Source organism: Bombus pyrosoma, linkage group LG15 (assembly GCF_014825855.1).
Source record: "Bombus pyrosoma isolate SC7728 linkage group LG15, ASM1482585v1, whole genome shotgun sequence".
Classification (NCBI taxonomy): Eukaryota; Metazoa; Arthropoda; class Insecta; order Hymenoptera; family Apidae; genus Bombus; species Bombus pyrosoma.
In genome coordinates, this window is record NC_057784.1 from 5,397,473 (window position 1) to 5,421,089 (window position 23,617).

Here is a 23,617-nt window from a genome sequence, read left to right on the forward strand (position 1 = left end):
TGACAAACCGATGATCCAGTCACCCAGCTCGATCCACGAAGCTTCGATGGTACGAAATCTTCCACGAAGTTGTCCACCGATGGAAATCTTTCAGGAATTCGATCGGCGAGATCATTCATCGTCGCGCGCACTTCTCATCTCGCAAGCGTGTGTACGCATACGCTCGCACTTCGAAAGCTTCGCAAAAGCACTTCAGAAGAATCAAACTTGGAAGGAAACAAAAATTCGCTGCTCGAGAGGGGAAGGAAAACGAAAAATAAAAATATTGAGAAAAGGAAATTGGAGATAAAAAAGGATCGATATTTAGAGGAAATAAGAATGAAAGCACATGGGAGATGAAAGAAGTCACTGTTTGGGAGAAATTAAGACGATAAGAAGAATCACTACGTATGCAGGAAGAATAGAAATAAAAAGACGTGAAAGGGAAATCGAAAGAGATTCACGACACTGCTGGTTGTATGCGCGGAACCACACTAAAAGCTCGCGTAAAAATGCCTAAAGGAGGACAATACACGGAGGAGGAGCATGATGGTGCCCCTCCACTTGTACGCGAGAACGCATTTGTTCGCGCGTTAACCAGCCTCGAGACGAGTTTTCCGCGCGTTTCTTGCTCTCTTCCTCCCTGGCTAGACGAGATCCATGGTACCGTGACAACACGTAGGCGTAACACGAGCGCCGAGTTGGGACCTAGCGCGCGGTTAGCCGCAAGACCCCGTCATGCGAGTATCGTCCCCTCACTGCTTACCGTTCGGCTCCACCTCGACGAACAACTAGCACGTTACGTAACCGCTCGATTTTGTACAATTAATTGTTTTGGATTACATGGAGCGTGATTTGCCTTTTGGTTACTGGCAGGTCCTGTTTACGTGGAGGAATTTTGTCCAAGTAGAATGGGTACAATGCGAGACAGACAGAAATTAAGAAAATTGTGTTCAAACTGTGAAAAGTATCGTGTCAGATTCGGAGGATGCGAAATTTAAGTTTCGTGAATCTTGGTTGCTGGTAGATTTTGTTTGTGGTACATGGTGGAATGAAGGGAAAGTAGAATAGATACGATGTAAGGCAGACAGAAATTAAGAATTTCGAATTGTGAAAAATATCGTATTGAATTTGGAGCGCGTGAAGTCTGTATTTTGCAATAAAATTCAAGGATTTTGGTCGATGGTGGCTTCTGTTTGACAGCGGAATTTAGCGAAAGTAGAATAGGTGCGACGCGAGCCAGACACAAATAAATCAGGATTTCTGCAAACTATTACATTGGGTTCGAAGCATGTGAAATTTAAGTTTTGTAATAAATTTCCTGAATTTTGGCTGACAGTAGCTTTCGTTTGGCACATTGGTACCATTTCGTTCGTTTGGTACACAGCGGACGAAGTAGAATAGGTGCAACGTAAGGCAGACAGAAATTAAACGCTTGAAATTGTATGAACTAGTACGTTAGATTTGCAGCACGCGAAGTTGATATTTCCAATGAATTTTGTGAATGTTGATAGATAGTGCAGGTGAGTATGATCTAGTGTAACAGTGTAGAGGAGTTTTTAGATGTTTATCATTGTTGATTTGTAGGAAGATCATTGCTATTTTATGAACGCTGATAGGAGGAACTGGTTCGAAGCTTTTGGGTAGTTTGTTCGTGTTAAGTAAGTTGATGTTTCTGAGCAATTTGTTCGTGATAAATAGAAAGTGAATAAAATGGAAGGATTATTGACAGTGGAATAATTGTTGAGGTTTGTGGATTCCAATAGGTGGGTTTCAATATGTTTGTGTTAAAACAATCATTGTTGTATGGTAGGTAACTGAAAAGAGAATCAAGTGAAAAAGTATGATATTGGCAATGCGACAGAATTGCTGATCGAATTTATTCATCAAAACTAATGGCAGAAAAGATTGAAAATCGAAAAATCTAAAATTGATTGATAAAGAAGAGTTAGACTGCCTTGATGGAATTTAACGTTTGGAATTTATTTAACTTATATTCTAGGGATTAAAGATGGTTGTCAATTTAGATTAAGTTTGTTTTGAATAAATGAAGTAATTCTTAGAACTGATTGATACAATAGAAAGATAAGATACATAAAGTAGACTACGTATTGGAAAGATATGAAGAGAATATGAGTCAGTTGATCAAATTGATAGCGAGGTATTGAGTAACTGAGCTATTCAATCGACCATAGCTATCTTCTCTCTGAATCTGTAATCTCGTGATTGTGACTACACACTGAACTTGATATCTAAATGCTAAAAATATATCGATTGTTTTTTCAAGCAAACATATTCATCTTTCAGCAATAAAATTCTCTAAAACAGATATATCTGATACAAACATCTAAGATGAACACATTTACACGATGTTCACAATTAATTCACAAATTCCTTTGGATGCGTAGCACCCAAGGATTAAGAATGATTAAATAAGCTTTGCAAATGTATTAACTTTTGAATCCTTCCCTTGAATTACTTCCCTTTAAATGCGATAAAAATAGTATCATAAGTCTATGTTTATCTTTGTTTATCAAAATATTCATGATAATAAAATATAGAAACCAACGTTCTCGATATAAAAATTTCCTATTAATCCTATCTTAACTTAATCTCGTTAAACGTTAAACCTTCCTTAGGTGGTGGTAATTATTTTAAAATTACAGCAAAAGCAAATATCAACATCATATTGTACTCTCGTAAATTTTTCACGTAACGAAAATATCAACAAATTTCCTGCCGCGATATTGGTAATCGCTATAGCAAAAATTTGCATTTTGTTTTGTATCTCGGACGACGATCAATGATTTTCTTTATAGAATAATAGTTCTGCTCTGTTTAATGCACAAACATAGAGACGATAATAGAACCCGTCTTATGCGAAACAGCATCTTGCTGCCACTTTTCATGCACTAATTACGTGTCACCGGCTGGCGTGCTGCAGGCCACTGGTAATTCCGTTAATTAATTAACAGAAAACGGGGATGAGCCAGTGATAAAGTTCAAAGTCGAGCTCGCAACAAAATGAGCGAATTCGGATGTAACCAGAGGAAGATTAAAATTGATTTCTCTTCCCCTAATTTTAATTGACGAACGCACGCCAATCGTTTTAATTGACCAAAAGCACTATCTGCTTTCTTTTTCAGATTTATTATTTCGTTATACAATAGTCGTCAACTATATAAACATTCTATTTGGGGAAGTTTCTGCGTATTGATATTTTTATTAACCTAACTGCGGGAAGATTTGTTTGTATGAATGTTTTATACTCTATTTTATATTATACACTATTTTTGCATCTTTCGAAACCTTTCAATTTCTTACAAATCTGCATACGTGTACATCCATCGTCTCTTTTCCAGTTTTCTTCTTTTCTCCGTGTTGACGTGTATGCTCGTCGTAGCTTGTATTTATTTACGCACTTCACGACCTAATCCCACGACACATTTCTAAGACTAAATTCCTCGGTTAACTGGTTAATAGCAATAATAAAAAAAGATAATAATCAATTTTTGAAAATAATTTTGACAAGAATAAATCAGATTGCCGCTGAAACAAATCGAGGCCGATCGAACCGGGTACCACGAAAGGGACATCGGCGCGTAAAGTCATCACCAGATCACAAGATAGCAGATCCTCTGTGAATCCGCGTGGAATTCGCGGGTTACATAAGTTTCTAAGCGTGCCACATACCATTGTGTATCCTCTCACTGCGCTTACGTAAACCGCTCTTAAGCGCAACCGGTGTAAGACGGTGCTGTACACGTTATTATCAGGTCAGATCGTAATTTTCTGGCCATGGTAGCCCATTATTGGCCAAGGTCGCGGTCGTTTGTCAACGTGTTCGTCGTAATTACTGCGGAAGACTTTAGCCCATTAACCGAGGAAGACCAATGAACTCGCTCTACCTGTACAAACCAGTGGTTGGCGTTACAACTATTGGGATGGCAACTAAGTGATTGCGGGTTTTGTCAATACCATCTAATGACAAAATCCGCAATCACTTAGTTGCCAACATAATAGATACTTGGCTGTTCGATTCTTTGCTTTCCGCAGCCGATATACAAATTCAAGTAAATCTGAGTAATTTACTTGATCATCCGTGTCCTTGAAATTATATAACGATTTAATAGGAAACGTAGTATTTGCAGGCAAAGGTACGAAAGCAGGTTTAGTCAACGTATTTTTACGATCCGGTCAGCCTGTTTTCTCCATTCGAGTCATGTAATTAGCTTCATCGATTAGCGATCGCTTGCTTGGTCTGTGTGACGTATCAAGGATGATGGAGCATCGTACATCCTTTAAGGACGACCTCGATGTCTATGATTCTCCCGCCATCGTCATCGTTATGTCGTCGTTCTCTCGTGGGGTGCTTTATGTAAGATACTGGTTTTCTTCGCGATTCTGATAAATTCGCACGGCCTCTGTGGTTGCCACGCCATATGAATTCTGCGATTATCACGCGACAGCCAGGACGAATATTTTCTTTTTTCCCCGATTTTTTTTCTTTGAATTGCTTTGGAAGCTTACATTGTAAAATAAGAAGTACAGAAATACACCATGATTTTATAAATTTATATTTAGTAAGAGCAATATCGTGTATGAAATATTGTAAATATCGCACATATTGCATATAAATAATTGTAAATATTGTATATATCACAGGACAGATGTTATCAACATGGTAAAACATTTATAGTACAAAAGTTACTAAAATTCACAGTGTATCAATTTTGAACGTTCCTTCATCCGCCACTGTACTTTCATATGAATTTAAATGATCGTGTTTTTTCTTGCTTCCTACGGATTAATCGATTATGTGACTTTCACGTAGTCTCTGACCTCTTAAAATTCATTTTTTAAACGTGAGAGGATTTTGTGATTTTAGGTTGATAGTGTTCGATCTTCTACATTTTGAATGTAGTCCATATTTTTACTTCATGCGTAGCTCAGTCGTACATTGCTCACGCTTTTAACGTAAGAAAAGCACGATTAGGTCAATAATAAAAGACAACAATATAATAAAGACAACAATAAAAAAAGAACTTGCAGGATTAATAATCATGCTGTCTTCTTAGAATGTTCGCAGTTCCTTAATCAATATAATAATCGACGTATTAATCAACGCCGTATATAGATCAATTTTGTTAATTTTCAGAGTTTGTAACTGTCCTTTTACAATTACAAATGATTTTGTCGATGCTAACAAATTCTCTTGATAAACTACTACGAATTTTTATATCAACTCGTGATTGTAAGGCAAGATAGTAGAAACTACAGTTTCTACGTTTAAAGAGCAACTTTTTTATTGCGCCAAGTTAGAAAACGTTGAAGGACGAAATTAAAACTTATAATTTGCAGTCTGTTTACGAGAAATCCTTTTTCCACGTTAATTACGAAGATATGAATTTTAATTTGCCTTCGTAACGAAGATCGAAGAACAACGTGTCACGTAAACGATTATGCAAATCGACAGAGAAACAACAATCTTTCCTCCCCATATGGAGATGTTTGTCAACGATCCATCGACAGCGTACTAATGGCAAAAGATTATTTCTACGTGAAAAACAACGATCGTTTTCAAGATTACAGACAAGTTGATCAATCAAATGGTAAAATATTATGCGACGCATAATATGCATATTGATCAAGCAACAATATGTGTACGATGAAAGGGAACATGGAAAATGAACGTATTAAATCTCGAAACGCCGCTTGTTCCTTTGAATTTGATTTCAATTGTAAAATAGTTTGCCTTGCGAATAGAATTCCTGGCTAATCGTGAAACATCGTACACAACTATGAATTATTGTTAGATAATTATGAATATGTAAATCGTAGATAATTACGGATCATATGTTTATCGTTTACGTTGTTATTTATTTTTCATGAAAAGAAATGTCGGATTTATTCAGTCGAAGACTTTTGATATAAAGTTACAAAGCATTTTCTTATTTGAAAAATGAAATAATTATTATTATCACTGTCAATTATTAGTATCATTGTCTGTTTATTGTAGTGAGCCTTAAAGCCTGGCACAGTCTGTGCTACAAATGTGCACATTTAATATAATTTAAAAATGACAGATATTTCAATTTCACGAAATTGAAGCATTGTCCTGTAAACTTAAAAAAAGGGCGTACGAGCACTGTACTTTGTAAACTATGTCAAATCAAAAATATCGTGTTCGAAACAAGATAGAAAGAGCTCGTAACATCGTACAGTATTTGAAATATGCAAAATAATATTTAAATTAGAAACAATAATATAGTAATATTTGTAAGAAACTACAAATTTCAAGATACGCATTTTTCAGTACACAGTTACAGAAGTTACAAAGTTCGTTTATAAACCAAAAAATCATCGAAATTTGCAAAAAGAATCGCAAGATATTAATAAGAATAATTAACGCAGATGTCGATGATGCTAGAAACATTTTCGACAGCTGATTAATTTATCGCCAAGAGAGAAGGTTTCCAAGTCAACGCGCGTGAAATGAAGAAAAGAATCTTCTAAGGAACAAACGATCGATAGATCACGATGATCGCCATATGCCCCATTAATTCGTCATGTTACGTCGATCAAAAGAAGAATTTCGAGCCTGACAATATTAATTAGACAGTAAACTAGCGTAATTATGGATTTACACGAGAAAACAGTTCCCTTTCTCCGCGTGAAACCGTTCGTGATCATCAGTGAAAATTACGATTCTAAAAAGAACTAAAGTCTGTTCGAAACTTGAAAATATTTCTATAAAATCCACGCAACGTGTATGTATATTCCATAAAATCCATACAATTTTAGATCCTTAAAAGCGTATATTTTGTGAAATCCAGAAAATTCCAAATTTTGGATTTGAAATCCAAAATTCTACGCAATGTCGTGCAAAAGTTTCTATTCCATGAAATCAATGCGTACGGAACAGCGGCTCTTTTCGTTCGATTTAGAGAATTTTGTATTTGAATCGAAATTCTGTGTGACTATCAAACAAATTATCAAAGAAAATATTGAGATTGCGAATAAAATGGACACAAACAGTTGAATAGCAAAGAATAAGTTTCACTTGATTTAACAACCGTTATACCACTTATCGATCCATCCAAACCATTTGACCTTTTAAGGCTTATTAGCTTTGAAACCCTGACCCGAAGAAATCTTTGATCCAGATTCGCAAGTCTCACGAAACTTGCAAGACTATTAGGTATAATGCTGTCTACCTGCAATCAGCCTGCCATTTGCATCGGCGCAATTTGACTTATAACAGTTGCAAATTACACTCCTCGAAACATATTCTTTTAGTTCTACGAATTACGAGTAGTATGCAGTTAATTATACAACTTTTCCATTAAAATCTAGACTTTTTAAGTAAGAATATTAACGTAAATATTTTTCAAATTTTCATTTATTATTTCTAAAAATGTGTTTTTTATACTTTAAATATTCTATTTATTATTTATTATGTATCATCTATTTATTTTTATTTTTATTAAATGACAATATTTTATTAATTTTAACGATAAGGAGAACTTTTATCTTATATTTCTTTTAAGTAAGCAAGATTACTTAAGTTATTTAATTGAAAATATGTCAATGTTGTCGTTCTCTTCTTTCGTTCATTTTGCAAAATTAATATCGTTTCCTCGGAGAAAAATTATAATCGCAAATCCTGTTTTCCAAAGTCGGGAGGCAAAGAAAAAAATACATAAATAAATATCGCTATTAATATTTTAGCAATCGCTCAGTTTAAACTTTCAATCATAGAAAACATCTTTCGATCATAGAAAATGAAACTTATTTTCATGGCATTATTTACTTTATTACATTTACCAATTTTAATTAACAGACTGTAATTAATAGGTGTAAGTCTCGATATAATAAAATACAATACGATACGGTACAAATTTCAATGAATCATTAGCTTGTTACTAAAGTTTCACTCTATATAAGAAAATATTAACGTGAATTTTTCAAGCTTCGACAAATTAAAATATCCATATTTCTATCACATTTTCACGTAACTTCGCTACGACAAACTTTTACTGTGACGATTAAGAAAGTAGCTGATAAAAATGATTTTCGAAATCGGTCGATTGAAATCTAATTGCGGGCGCGATTCCCTCGCGACAGGAATGCCAGGGAATTATATCCAGGGAACAGGGACGAGTGTTGTAATCGCAAATTAACGAGGATTAACACTCGCAAGAACCTACACCTACGTTACGTATGTATTGGAACGTACGATGTACGATTGAACAATCTATAAGTTGAACAAAATGATGAATTCTCTATAAAAGATCTATGCAATTCAAAGTATACGTGATTGATGAGAAAAACTGATGAAAAGGGCAATGTTGTTGAAATTTTCGATTTCAATTCATTTAATTGTGCATTTTTCTTCAAATATTTCATCGAATATAGGCAATCGAAATAACAGCGAATATTACAATGTTTTTTCATTAAGTACAGATACACATGAAATAATAAAACTATGATTTTTCATGGAATTAACTCTTTTTTTCTTAGCTTGTTTTTTGATAGAAGCCGAAGAAAAGATAGCAGTTTTATAAATACATATATGACGTAAAGTTTCATCAGAATTACGATTAGACCATTTTGTCCGATTGATCTAACGAGAAAGATTCTGTAAGAAATCTCCGAATTCAAGAACGAAAGCATGCAAAAAAGAAAGAGTGTAGCAAAAATAAAAAGCTACGAACGATTATTTACGAACGAGTTTATGTAATTTTGATATCCGGTTGCATATCTTGGAAACAGCGGCAAATGAAATTATGCAACAGTCAGATAACGTTATCAAATAGATTGAATTAAGGTGATAGCTTTAATTAGAAAAAGATTCGCAAGATTTCGTTAATCGCACGATGCCCGATGCTAATTTTATAATAAAACTCAAATTAGCTCTCTCGTTGTCAATCGCCGAAGAAATTATTAAAAATAGTTCTCCGATTATTTATCATAAATTTGAGAAAATATCTCCCATACGAATACGATACAACAGCCTAATTTCGTTCACCACACGGCATCTACGTTGTCGCAATGACATCTCAGCGTACCGTACAATTCCAATTCTCAATGAAACCTTAAAATCCTCTTTTTTTTTTTCTAATCTAATTTTAGGAATGTCAAGAATTTAAGAAACCTTGGGAATTTTATGTCAATTGCGTTTTACTAGAGAATTAAAAAAGAAACAATTAGATCGCCAGATTTACTCGGAAATAAATACCTGGGCATCTCGCACACCATAGTTTCAAATTAACCATGTCGCGGTGATTCTTCACGTTTATCTGACACGTGTTGCGCGCAATGATTTTTAATTGATGACCACGCTATATTTTACCGTATATTTCTACGAACACAAAGCGCCTCGGAACAGACAGATGAATTTTTACAGAGTGAACTACATATAGTCACGTCGAAAACTTACATTCTCGCGACGATAATGGCGATTCGTCTGTTCGCGATTCGACAGCCAACCAAGAGAGAAGGATGGCTGGCGGTGAAAGCTCTGCTAAAAGGTTGACAGTAAGCCAAATTACGAGCGACGTGCAGCCTCGTTGCTTCCAAGGGGAGAATCCTATGAATATCTGAGACTGTTGACTGACAAGACATCCTACAAGTTCTGTCTCGTTATTCCATGCTACTGTCCTTTTCTAAAGGCACACGCACTCTTATACAGGGTGTCTCAAGTAAATCAGATCATCTAAATATCTGCCTTATTTACGATTGTACGAAGACCTTCTTGGGGAAAAGTGAAACGATCTCAAAATTATCGGTGTTTCCTTAAACGAAATCTTGTATTTTCTTATCTATCGATCGATGCGTCCTTCTTTTTATTCTCCATGCAAAAGTATCAAGGTACTTGTTGTGCGTGAAGACACTTTGTTCAAAAGACACTTCAATTTTAATTTTGCGAAGTTTGACGTACGACGAGGATGTATGAAAAAGACGTATGGGAGGAAAGACGGAAAACGATAGTCCTGCGTTTATGTTTGCCTTGTCTCTCGTACGCTAAATTTGGTGGAATTAAAATAGAAATATCTCTTAAATTATCCATTCTTAATATTTTTGTATAGAGAATAAAAGAAGCTACTGTGATACCTTGTTTAACTTTCTTTTTGTAAAATACGAACAAGAATTTTCACGGAATAAAAATGAATGATACTATAAGATTCCTTTCGAGAGAATATAAAATTTCAATTTCTGGATTCTATGAAATCTATAAAATTCTAGATCCCTAAAGATCTATATTCTATAAAAGCTTTAAAAAATCATATAATGTCTACAAAATTCTAGATTCTACAAAATGTCCTACGAAAATCTCTTCTATAAAATGAACCCAAGAATCGATTCGATTGTAGAATCGTTCTGGACTTATCGTGTCTCGTGGTTCTATCGTTAACACATAGTTCATAAATCACATTTATAAATTATACTACAATATAGAAAGCTATTTTCGAAGTATAATTTCAGGACTAATGAAACGTAACGTCCTAAAGTAACATTGAAAAGGCAATTTTCTTAAAACTTATTGGACCATAGGATCTCGTTACGAATGAATCTACACGTTCCATTTTAAAGCTCTGCTTGGTCCACTTTTTTTCCTCCAAATTTAATTGTATTACAATCATTATCATCGTATTACTGCGTACGTTCATTCACAAAGAGAAAAGAAAACCCCATCTCGAAAGAATTAGAAATAATTCACTAGAAAAATAAAAATTCGCCAAAATATTTAACCACACAAAAATTGCATAAAATCAACTTGAACATTCAGACATTTATGTGCGTTAAATGAAAGTAAAATTCCAATTCTCTAAAGCATCTACATGTACAACTTTCTTTTATTAAATGAATTAACGATTTGTAAGTAGCAATTATTTTCACGAAGAAAATAAACGAGCAAGCTTTTCCGGTTGAACAGTTAATCCTCGATAATCTACGTTTGATTTACTGGCAATCATCGCGATAAATGTTTGACAAGACGGTTAATTACTGGCGGTAGACGAATAATGGCACCGGAAAGAGATGTCAAATTGTCGCTGTTACGAAACGAATTATACCGTTTCCGGTATTCTCCGGCTGCGCCTCTAAACCTAATTATTTTCGCTCGATTTCATCGAACCGAGATTCTCTCACGGCGATACTAAGTCGGAGAAAGTGAAGTAACTCGGTCTTAGAGAACACATCTATGATACTCTTCTTCTCACGCATCCTATTTATCCATGGGATTAAGTTTATTCACTCTGTCGTCTATTCTTCTCTTAAAGTTCATTGTATTTCCAAAAGCACAATTTTAATAATCTACACATTTTAATATATTCGATAAACGTACATTTATAACGAATTTATAATTCACATATTTCAATAAATTTATTATCGTCTCAAAGCGATCATTCTCAGAGAAATTTTTGTTATCTTCGGATAAAAAATATTAATAATCTATACATTTTAGTATATTTGATAACCGTACACTTATAACGAATTTATAATTCGCATATCTCAATAAATTTATTATCGTCTCAAAGCGATCATTCTCAGAGAAATTTTTGTTCAGATAAAAAGTATAGTTCAGATAAATCATCAGATAAAAAGTATTCTTTCCTAAATATCAATCCTCCTAATCAACGCAAGAAACGAATCGATATTCCAACAAAGACAGACGAAAATCTGAAGATTTTGATGAGAATAGCAGTAGCAATACCAAAAAAAGCCTACCTTTCTCGCTCTGGTGGGCTGTTGCTTAGTGTTCTCGCTGAAGTTCATGTTCAAATCGATGTACAGGTAATTGTTATTGAGCAACTGCGGCGGTGGTTCCATCGGTGGCGGATTCGCCTCCTTTTTGTGTCTCAAACGTCTTTCAGTCCTGTCTTGTCTGGTTCGAAGAACCAACACCACGTTACGATCCAACATTTTCAAAGACGAGTAACTTTACGTCCCAATACTTCCGATGGATATCTCGTTATGTTCAATCGGTTGCGACTAATTAACTTGGTAACCAGTGGCTTGAAAAGGCCACGAAAATCTCAATATTTTTTATTGTTCGATGTGCGCAGATATTTTCAATCAGTTTCTACGTCGATGCAGAATTCTATGATCTTTAGCATTACGACATTTACCACGGTCTGTGTATATTTAAAGAGATTCTAATTAGTTTTTGTCGTATACCGATAAGGTTCGATTTCTGTAGAATTTCTCTTCAATACACGTTCTCTTGACTCTTCTTCGATAAAGTATTATTGATAACTTTGAATATCTGTTACTTTGATTGGAGCTGTGCAATATTTAGCGTGGCACTAACCGGTTTTTACTGTATCGATAAGTTTCGATATTGCTAGAATATTTGTTCTCTTTTAACCTTTTTTCTTTTTGTAAAATATTATTAATAATTTGGAATATCTGTAAGTTTGATCAAAGCATCGTATTTGGAGTGGCTTCAATTTTGATATACTGTGTAATTTTATTTGGTAGAGTTTCGATATTTAATTCAACTCTTTACTAGTACACAAAATTACCTTTTCAATTGTGCAGTAAAAAGATTGCATCCGATAGCACTTTCAATATTTTATATCTGCGATTTTGATCGATGCTCAATTATTTTCTACTACAATTATAAGCAAGACTTACTCTCGAGGAAGCAATACAACCTTTCAATATGGTCTTCTTAGAAAACTTCGTGAAAACAAGCTCGGAACAGAACCTTCCTCGACTTTCATCTTCCGCAGAGCACCGGTGATCATTCGAACGGCTTCAAGCTTCAAGTTATTATACTATAGCGTCTACTATCACTTCTAAACACGACAGTCCTCTAGTTCGATCAAGCAACGCTATCAACCCAACGATGTTTGGCAAAGTCAATTTGTAACAGTACAAAGTTGATCATTCGATATTAGCTGATTGTCTCTGCGCTTTAAACGCTAATTATTTAGTGACTGATATCAAATAACATGGACAACAAAATCTTCATAAACAACGCTTCTCTCGTTTCTGTTAAAAGTACTATACAACTTCTGAAAACACTCACAGATCGTCTTCCATTGATAAATCAGCAAAATTCACAGAATGTTCACGAAAAATCTTGTAATCCGCACCAACAGCCACCAACGCCGGTTCAATTCGATGTCACGTTCAGACACTACTCGTTCAGCAAATTAAATTACTTGGTAATTATGTATGATTCGTCCATTTTACAAATATCAATAATATTTTCGAATAGAAAAATCTTCCAGGATTGCTTCATATTTAGCTTCGAAGGTCTACGTTCCAGTCGATGATGGAACGAGTTGGATCCGATCGGAATTGAAGAAGAGGCAAAAAGAGATGCGTGGGAGAAGCGTGAATTTGTGAAACGAACGCGTGGATTGTGCGCTACTCGGAGGCAAAGTCCCAGCATTTATTGGTCCCGGGGTTAGTCTGGGAAACGTTATCGTTGGCGACACGTTATCGTCTGTTGACGATAGAAAAAAATGATGGTGCCTAGGCGTCGTCGTGCAGCCACAGTTTCTTTTCGATGCGCGGAAATACAAGACGCACAAATCGGTCGCGTGGCCACTCTTATCTTATTATTAAATCTTCTTCTGCAATGTACAGAATAGCGGTATCTCTCGTAGAATATTCTGGGTTTTGGGAGGAGCAACGTACATTTGTAACGCGTTTAGCGAGATCACGTTCGTCAGAATATCATCGATGTTGAATTTTATCATCGGAGAAAATTCTGAATGTAAGGAAAATCCTGATTTTTGAAGGCGATGAAAGCTCTAGATGGAAGATGAACTTTTTAAAGATTTGCAGGAATTTCTGAATCGCAGAAATTCCTGATTCTTGAGAAAATTTGTAGGAAGAGCCTGTATTTCAGAAGTTCTGAATTTTTGTCGAGATTTGTAGAATGATCCGAATTGAAGAGATCCTGGATTTTTCTGAAATTTACAGGGAATTCTAATTGTCAAAGATGGGCTGAATTTTTCTGAAATTTAGAAGAAGCGAAGAGGTCTTAAAGCCTGACGGAAGGAAAAACTCGCGAATTTAACAAGTGCTGAATTTTGGCGAAGCTTGGAGAAAATTCTGAACCAAACAAGTCCTGAATTTTTGTAACGTTTGAAGATTTGTTGGAGCCACTCCATCGAATCCTGACTTTTGAGCTGTTTCAAACTTTGAAAGTGAAAGAAACTATTGATTCTTAGACTTTAGCAAGGCTTGGAGATTGAATAGAGTTCCGATTCTTAAATTTTAATAAAATTTCAAACATCTTCTTTGAAATTCTAAGTCTTAAATTTCGATAAAATTTGGAGGAGATTAATCAGACTCCTGCGATAATTTTCTAATTCTAAGAATTGAGATTTTAGGGGAAAAAACAATAAGATTTGAAACTTCAAGTTTTCAATCGATTAAAAAGTTACTAATAAATTAATTACTAAATTAATTACTGAAGTTACTAATAAATTAATCAGAAAATAAATATCAACAAAAGATCGGTCAAATTTTCAGTAAGACAGCTTAAAACAAAATCAGGCAGCAATAATTCTAGATATAAAAAAAAAATACTAGAAGCATGAAGATGAAAATAAAAGTCTGGATCGCGAGTTTCAATCTAACTCGCGTAGACGAAATAACGCTGGAAGTGCCAGACTTGTCCGGCGAACCTTTGAACGCTTAAAATCGCTGTAGCTTAAAAGCTCTTTTCCCCAAGGCAAGTAGTATACAGAAACGTAGTAACTTTTTTGTTCTTATAAGCAGTCGTCGTGTCTCCATTTTTAAGGGATAAGAAAAATTCAATGTCATAATTTCGAAAATAACGAGAACTCGGTCGAACAATTTTGCGCATCTTGACAATATTTTGTGGTATTTTATTGTTTGCGATAAATCAGGAAATTCCTAGAATGTTTTACATTTTTCTGCGTTTTAAAAATTTCACAAACATTGACAGAAAATCGCGTCGAGCTACGGCTAAAAATACTAATCACCAAGCGATAATTTCACAATTCACTTATTTATCAATTTACGCTAACATTTGATGTGTTACAAATTCAGCCTTGTAAAATTGTTTAGTGATTTCAAAAACAGATATTCATGAAAATAAAATTCCCTTGACGTAAGCAGCTTCTGTCCTGTCATTCGTTCATTTTATCTGTTTCCTGTTTTCTATCACTGTCATTGTGTACATTTCCTATGCAGTCCTCTATTTTCACTGATTCTTTACTTTTCTGAATGACTCGTCAACTTCCATTCACAATCCTTGTCTTAACCGATATTTTACCGCGAGACAATTATGAACGAATTTATTTTAATTTATATAATAATACATATATGTATGCGAGTGTGTGTTTATTCGGCCTTACGGTCAAGAAATATTTTACCCACAGAAGATTATTTAAACCTTGTTGTTCCACAAGTTGAGGAATTAAATTCAATTTACTACATTCGATCAAACTAAATAAATTGCGTAAGCCAAGTTGGAAATCCAACTTTAACTTTGAGATTCAACTCTGTACCGTTCGTATTTTATTATAGTATAACTCTGAAAGTAAACAGACAGGTGACTGAATTGCATGAAAGTGCGTAAATGAAGATATTAATTTCTATAGAAAACTATTAACCTGACAGGATAAACTCCGCTGTTATTACAATTAAATTGCGGATTCGTGAAATTCTATATGAAATGAAATTCTTGCTGAAATTCTTCTTTCTGAAATTCTTTATTCTTCTTATAAGAATCTGAAATTTTGCATAAATATTCACAATCTAATTATAATATTTGCACGTGTGCACAGCACACACGAAAATACTCGCCATAGACGCGCGTGTAATTAAAAAACAAATTTTTCCACCTGAAAGTTCTATTTTCTCATCATTTTAAGATACGAATTTTTGCACTTGTATATTCACCATCTAATTATAATACAATAATTCAACTCTAAACGTGTGCATAGTGCACGCCACTGTACTTGCTCTGCACAGTCGTACAATTAAAAATACCAATTTTTGTATACCGAGACATCTAATCGAACAGCATCAAGCTCGTTCCACAAACAAATCGCAAATTTCCTCATTCTCGTGACGTATATGCGTATCAGCGTGGAACATCGACACAGATCGCGATTCGTGTCAGTAAATTTCAACTCGATTGCAGAGTGCTTTTCTCATGGCAGCGCTTCGCGTACGCAGTTGTTAAACCATCGCGTCGGTTCATTGCGACGAGTATCGATTGTAGCTTGATCCAAGTACCGGAAGCCTTACTCGTTGCATCGTTACCTGTGCCGTCCGTACACGAATCGGACAATTGAGTTTCAGCTCGTCGACAAATCAGCTACACGTCGATTCCGACGCCAGCTTATCGCATGGTGAAAAACTGTTAAAGATATTCAACGGACGAGAATCTCGATTCCCGATGCTTTCACATGGCCTGGGTTATCGCTAGATACGGATTCTTCGTCAAATTTCTATTTTTATAAACACAAGAAGAAAAGATAAAATTGAACGTCGTTACGATCATCGAACTTCTACGCGCCAGTCTTGCTCTTATTTTAGCAAATATTGGTAATATTTTTGCAAGGTGATCGATTAAAAGCGAAGAATCAAGCGTACGAATAGGAATCTTCTCGTATTTTATTCGAATCTGAGATATCTTCGAGATGTTGGAAAAACAAGATTAAGACAAAAATGAAATGAATCGAAAGAACACGATAGAGTTAGAGATTTGTTTAATTTATTTGCAATTATAACAAATACTCTGTTTTGAATATTCTATATATTTTTCAATATCATATGCATTTTGTACATTTTTGCATCTTGTCTTCCTTCATTCTAAAGGCTTTTTCAAGTTGAATTCGAATGTGTATTTTTATGCCAAGACCAATACTAATTAATTACATCCAAATATATTAGATTATCTGTTGTTTAATAATGCGTTTAATTGCATACAACTGCAAGAATTTTTACAAAACTCCATTCGTCTAAACTTGTAAGGAAACAAACAGTTTATACATGTGACTGGTGATGATCAGTTTTCCTCGATAAATATTATTTTTTGTTCGCGATTGATTGGAGCTCGCGTTCATACAAGCGAATTCAACCGGTAAAAGCTATCAATTAAAATTTCGTCTCAATAAACGCGATTCAAATAAATAGAGTTACGCTGTACTACGAGAGTGAAATGTAGTACCCCGTGAAAAATATATGTGGCGTCATGATATATTTGTAGTATACTTGATGATATTTTTGTAGTCTACTTTTGTGCCTTATATTACGTGATATATTACGGAATATATGTGGTGTCATGATATATTTGTAGTATACTTGATGATATTTTTGTAGTCTACTTTTGTGCCTTATATTACGTGATAGTACAAATTTTATAATACAGCAAACAATGATAGAGTAACACGGTTCTGCAGGTGCACGAAAATTGAATCTCATGCTGGTATAGTAATCTAAAATCGAGCCATCTCGAACCGTAATTTAAAACATAATATTGGAACTAGAAACTGGTCGAAAGAGATATGTAATTCTATTGGGATTTGGTCAATCAGAGAAGATGCTCGAAACTAAAACAATGATCGTTATTTAGGATTTTTAATCAAAACAGGAAGACAAATATAGACGAGGCGCGTAACATTATCTCGTTGGTTAACATTAATGATAATAAAACTCTTGGATGATAATAAATCATTCGTGACAACGAAGACGCGGATTTTAACCGGATCGATCGCGATTTCTCTTAACCCAGAAACGACCCGTGATAACATTTCCACGCGACGATTCTCGGATTAGACTTTTTGTAGAGAAAATAATATGACTTAGAAATAGTTTTAATTTCGTTCCTCGTACTTCACTGTCCCTTTTGAAGTTTCTTGAACTTTTCTAGGTCTTTCATTTCGAGTTAGATTTCGTAGTATTTTTAAACGTATTTAGGTTACTCTAAACTTCGCAAATCAAAAGTGATTAAAACTGAAACCAAAAAACATTGAAAAATTGAAAAAGAATAGAGAAACAAAGAACACGATCTTGATTGAATAATTGTATTCCGATTTAACAAGCGGAATAAACATGATCGAACAGCGACGATCGAAAACAAACTGTATTCATGTATTCAGAGCTTCGATTGATTGCGAGTATCGCAGTTTTGTAAAACAAAGATTGCCTTCCGCTTGTAAAAATAGCCAACAAAACTTTGGACGATTATTTTCATGTTTTATCTGCGGTGCACGGTTCAACAATCGTGCGCGTGTAACCGAAACATAAAAATACGGGTAAAATAAAAATTCGCGGTTTCGATGGGGGAATAAAAAAAAAAAGAGGGAAAAGAATAGGAAAAAATATACGAAAGAATTTTCGTTTCAAAGTTTGTACCGATTATCAGTGGCGTTCAATGACATTTTTCGGCTGGCTGTTGTCATTTTGTGGGGAGGGAAAGGGGTGGAACAAGAACGATTGAACGTTTCTCGCGAATTTACGATGCAACGCCTGCCATAAATCGGCAAATTGGCGTTGCAGAACAAATTGAAACTCGTCTCGATATATGGAAATTGAACGGGCCACATTTATTTCGCGAAACGCGTATTTCTTTCTTCGCGAGGAAGATTTACAGATGTTCTCTGTAGAAACAGAATATTTTCTCTGAATATTTTCTTGATGAAATGATGTTCGATGCGACGTGTAGTATACAATCGTGTTTTACTTTCTTGAAGATTCAGAGATGTTCCCACGGAAACAGAATATTTTCGCGATAAAACTACATTTACCGTGATATTCTATTTTCTTTTTCTTTTTTTAATTTACAATTACTGGTTTTACGAATTTAGAGGCTTAACATGTCGACTGTAAAGCCCAAGTCCAATGAACATTCAACGCGACTGAGATTTCTGTTTTCTTAATACGTTGAGTACTGGTGACTCCACCGTGGTGTCATTCGATCAATGATTTTTCATAGCTCTTTTATAGACGCAGAATGTTTTCTAGAAATATTTCTATAATAACTGTCTATGAAATCTACGAAATCTATGAAATCTATAATGTTTCAAATTATGTTTAAATAATTAATGTATATATTGTACGATGAATATCTATGAAATATCTATGAAATCTATAATCTTTGAAATTTTCACTTAATCATCTACACACACATCCACCCACTCATACACGTAACTTTATTTTACCTTTATTTTACTGTTACACATCTATTGTCTATGATCAATCTAACTACCAACTATTATTCCAACACAAATTTCCATTTGAATTTCATTTCTGTAGACGTGTCCATAAAAATATAAAGATATAAAAATATATAAAAATCCGCAGATCATTTTATTATCTAATTTGAAGATAGAAATTTATTTAGCAACGAATATTTTTTAGCTCCTTCCCCAGCACTCTTCGTCTTCATGACTACACATTTTCATTGACATTCCATGACTAAGAACAATTTAAAGACGCGAAAAATACGTAGAACGCGCATCATATACAAGAAAATAAAAAAAAATACCCAAAGCAGAGTATTTGTTATAATAAACACATTTGCGAATAAGATCGATTTTTTCTGTGCTTCTACTCAACATTCCCAGAAATCTTTATAGGTATCAAGCTATACGCGCTGTTTAGATCATGTTTTTAGTTATCGTATTTTTGTCATTGTATTATATCTTTATTTCACGTTGCTTAATATCTATCGCTCTTTTGCTCTGTTGCTATTCTCCTTTTATTTATTTTCTTGTTTTTCACGTATATATATGTATGGACATTTATTTCGTATGTATATGTTGTATTATATTTTAGTATTTTATCATATGTATACATTGGACTTATACCCTTTCTATCATAAATGTAATAAATAGTAATTAATATTAACAAATAATGATTCTTAATGGATAAAACGAATCCCTATTTAAACATTCTAATTTCTCTCATAAATAATATGTCAATTTGCATAAAATCCACACTCTATTCATGATGAACCATCGATCGTTTGCCATTTGATACAACGCAACGTTGATCGCTGTTATTTGCAAACGAAATTGCAACAGTGAGAAACAGTAATTACCATTTCTCGTTTTCTTGTTTCCTCATTCTCAGTCTCGTCGTTATTATCCCCGTCGTGTTTTTCGCTAAAAATTTATCCCGTTATCGATGTAATTAGCGTGTGGCTTATCGATCGGAAGTCGCGAAAGGTCGAGACTAATTTCGTGAAGTCATTAGGTTCGTCCGCTTTTTAAATCGTCTTATCGATCGTTTAATTTCTCAACGTCGCAAATTTGGTTAATTAAGGTAGATAGCGAGTTTGATTTTGGTTAATCGTTCAGACGCTACCATGTTTTGCATGTTAAGAGGACGTTTTTTGTAGTTCGTTTAATTGGTTGATTGCGAAATTGCTTGTTGACAGCGTAACGAGATTAAATGCGGCGCCTGTGTTATTTGGGTTTCTAAGAAACAGCGAACGATCTGGCTCCGATTTGAACGAAACTTTTAAAAAAACAACCGATAATCGTAGATTTGTATTTTCTAGACGTGCCCCTTTTTAGCTTCGCTGACACAGATTTAAGGGGTGAAACCACCCTCCCAAGCTCCATTCCTTAGGAGCTATCTTGGTAACTGTTACAGATGGGAAAAATTTCGTCAACAAAAGTTCAACGATTGTTGACAAATTCGAAGAAAAACTGGTCAACGAGCAATTTTCATATAAAAATTTCGTATAAGAAGATTTGCGACCTTCGTGTTCGTTCGAAAAAATCAATGAATGTGCATACTAATGAATTTATCGAAAAGTAATGAAAATGTACATTTTGTTTATCTGTAACTTGTTGTAAACCAAATTAGATCTAAAATTTTGCTAATTGTAGAAATTTCGTTAAAGACGTGCAGTATCAACGATCAAGATTTCAATTGAATTTAAACCATAATTAAAAAAGAAAAGATTATGAAATTTATTATGAAAAAAAACCTCGTTATCTCGATAATTAATTTTTTCCAAATTTAACAACAAATCTTGTGGATGATGAAACGGTGATCGTACGCGAATTCTAACAAATTGTACCAAATTTCAGATTGTTTTGTCTTGAAGATTCTTGCGTCAGAGCTTCCTACATTACATTTTTAAGAAGAAAATGCCGTAAATCTTTTATCGGTTAGTAACAGAGGACCGATGGTGTTTTACTGATAAATCATGGCTATAAGAAACGGATTCGTGATTACACCATTAAGCGGGGTCAAGCTTGATAGCGAGTGATAACGAACACGTCGATAATCTTCGAGAACCGAGAAACGGAACACGAAAATTTACGTCGTTCGAAAGTTTCGATTGATCGGCTTCCGACTGAATCGTATCTTTTCGAGCAGAAGATACGCTGTGCGAGGAAAAATCGACAACAAATTTTAAGATGCTTCAATTTTTGCCTTTGAAAATTTCCTTTAGCAATTGCGCCTTGGAAAATAATAATTTCATGTCTCAGACTGATCATTAGCAATTAGAAATTGGAAACTGATAAAAAGATAAGGTAATTAGTAGTTGATACATTATAAACCGAATCTGATAAACAAAAACTAATAGTTGAAGCTAAAAGTATAAACATTTTATAGTACAAATACTAGCGCAATATTTGATACCGATGAGATCGCATACCGTATAAACGAATTAAAGTTTCAAGTTAAAATGCAAGCTCGACACAAATGCATCGCACTGAAGTTGCAATTCTTGGAAAGTGCTTTCGATGCAACGAAAATCGGCAGTCAATTGCGCTGCAGGTTTCTTGCGAATCGACGTGTCACGCGATTGCATTCTACTGGAGAAGTACGTGTTTCCTTAGCGTGTTTCGAGTGGAAACGGTTGCGTTGGTCGTTCGTCGGTGTTTGCTCTCCATTCACTATCGTGAATTTTATCTGGTCGCCGCACCGCCTTGATATCAGTGACGATTTGCGATTTTTCATTTCGAAACATAAAAACGTCAAGAAATACGAGTTATGATTCAAGATGATTGATTCAAGAATCAAGATTAATTTCGATTTATTTATAGAGAACAAATCTATTAGAATATGCAATATTATGTTACTTATTATAAGTTGCAAGATATTTATTATAAATTACGCGCACATATACATATATTACACATATATATTAATACAATTATTATACAGTTAATACAATTAATACAAATACGTACAGCATGTCATTATAGTAATTGTAGAGATACAAATGTATGCTGGAGAAAGATAAATAAATTTTTGTAGAAAGTTTACTGTAACGATTAGGATATTTCACATGTATATGAATTTCATATACATTTTATGGACATTTCAATGATGTAAGGCCAAGAGTGGACATAATGAACCGATGACATGTAAAAAGAATGGAATTTATCATAGTGTTTGATGAAACAACAATTAACATCAGCTACTACACGCTACAACCAGTATTATGATTATTAATTTTCTCGTTTTTGATCTCGTCGTTTCAAAAGATTTTCTGATTTTTATTCATGCTTTTATTCATGTTAATATTGATTATTTCGAGATACTTTGATTATTAAAAATTCTGATTAGAAGCGAAATTTGTATAAATTCAAGTTAATAATTTTTCATATTTTAAGGAGCTTTGTACTCCTAAAAACATTTCTCGACGTCCAGAATTCTCGTTGCGTTACCTTTGATGACGACATACAATGGCTTAAACAGGCACAGCCCAACTAATCATCATTGCAGTGGGATGTGCTAACAGTTACACGTTACACGCCTCGTTAAACATATTTATCGGATTACAACGTTATAATAAGTGCTTTATTATTGGCACACGTGTTTCTTGCTTCGACAATGTGCCTGTGAACGTCAATGGACATCCATCGATTGACTTACATAACAGAAATCCAAAAATAAAGATCGATGTCCAATTAAAAGAATCGATTAGATTCTATTCTAAAAGTAAAAATTCCGGATGAAAATTTTCTTTACAATTTTAATCAACACGTTACTATTAAATTAAAATTTTGATTGTAAGGTAAAAAGTGTAAATTGAAAGCTCCGAATTAAAATTTACGAAAAATATCTGACCAAAACTTCGAGACGTTTTCGACGAAATAAATGACAAATAAATACTGGAGTTACAGTGAAATTAAGAGGAGCTAAATATCGGTGGTAAAATTGAATTTCAATCAAAATTTCACATCGATGCACGCGGTCGGGTTCATTTAATTCGATTTAAAATCACTGCGGAACTTTTCAGTAGTATTACCCGCGTGTGTGATCAGACTGTCTGGAATCAATTGGCTCGGACGATGCTTCGTGATTCGATTTGTTTAATTTCTCTGTGTTAAACGAAAAGTAACGATGTACAAATATTTTCAAGCATTCATTTCAATGTTTAACAATTGCTGTTAATACTTGTCAGGATATAAAGCACAGTTGTTACATCGGATTAAAGTTATTTGTAATAGCCGTTGATATTTGCCTTTTTACGTATTTTCCAAATTTTCCTTAGGTCACAAAGGCAGTCTTATAAATTTATAACATTATTTTTGTGGATCTTTCAAGATTCTTTTCGTACAACTTTTGGTGTCAGTTTCTACGCGTATATCGATTCCTGTTCGATGTTCTTTAAACGAATGTAAGGCACAATGTCTGAAGAAAAATTAAATAATTAAAATTA

The 23,617-nt window shown here is 34.2% G+C and overlaps 1 protein-coding gene across 4 annotated transcripts in view; it reads right to left on the reverse strand.

Moving 5' to 3' along the window:
* The window catches only part of LOC122575373 (ras-related protein Rab-32), a 54,316-nt gene that overhangs the window by 20,647 nt on the left and 10,052 nt on the right, over positions 1–23,617 (reverse strand). The window contains exon 1 of one of the 4 annotated variants that reach the window (XM_043744193.1): positions 11,713–13,348. The exons of 1 other annotated variant lie outside the window; for it this stretch is intronic. In XM_043744193.1, the coding sequence (XP_043600128.1) occupies positions 11,713–11,907 (195 nt within the window). In that variant the 5' untranslated portion in view covers positions 11,908–13,348. Of the gene's footprint in view, positions 1–8; positions 692–11,712; positions 13,349–23,617 lie in introns of those variants that run through there. 2 more of the 4 variants (XM_043744195.1, XM_043744192.1) reach the window with 2 other exon arrangements.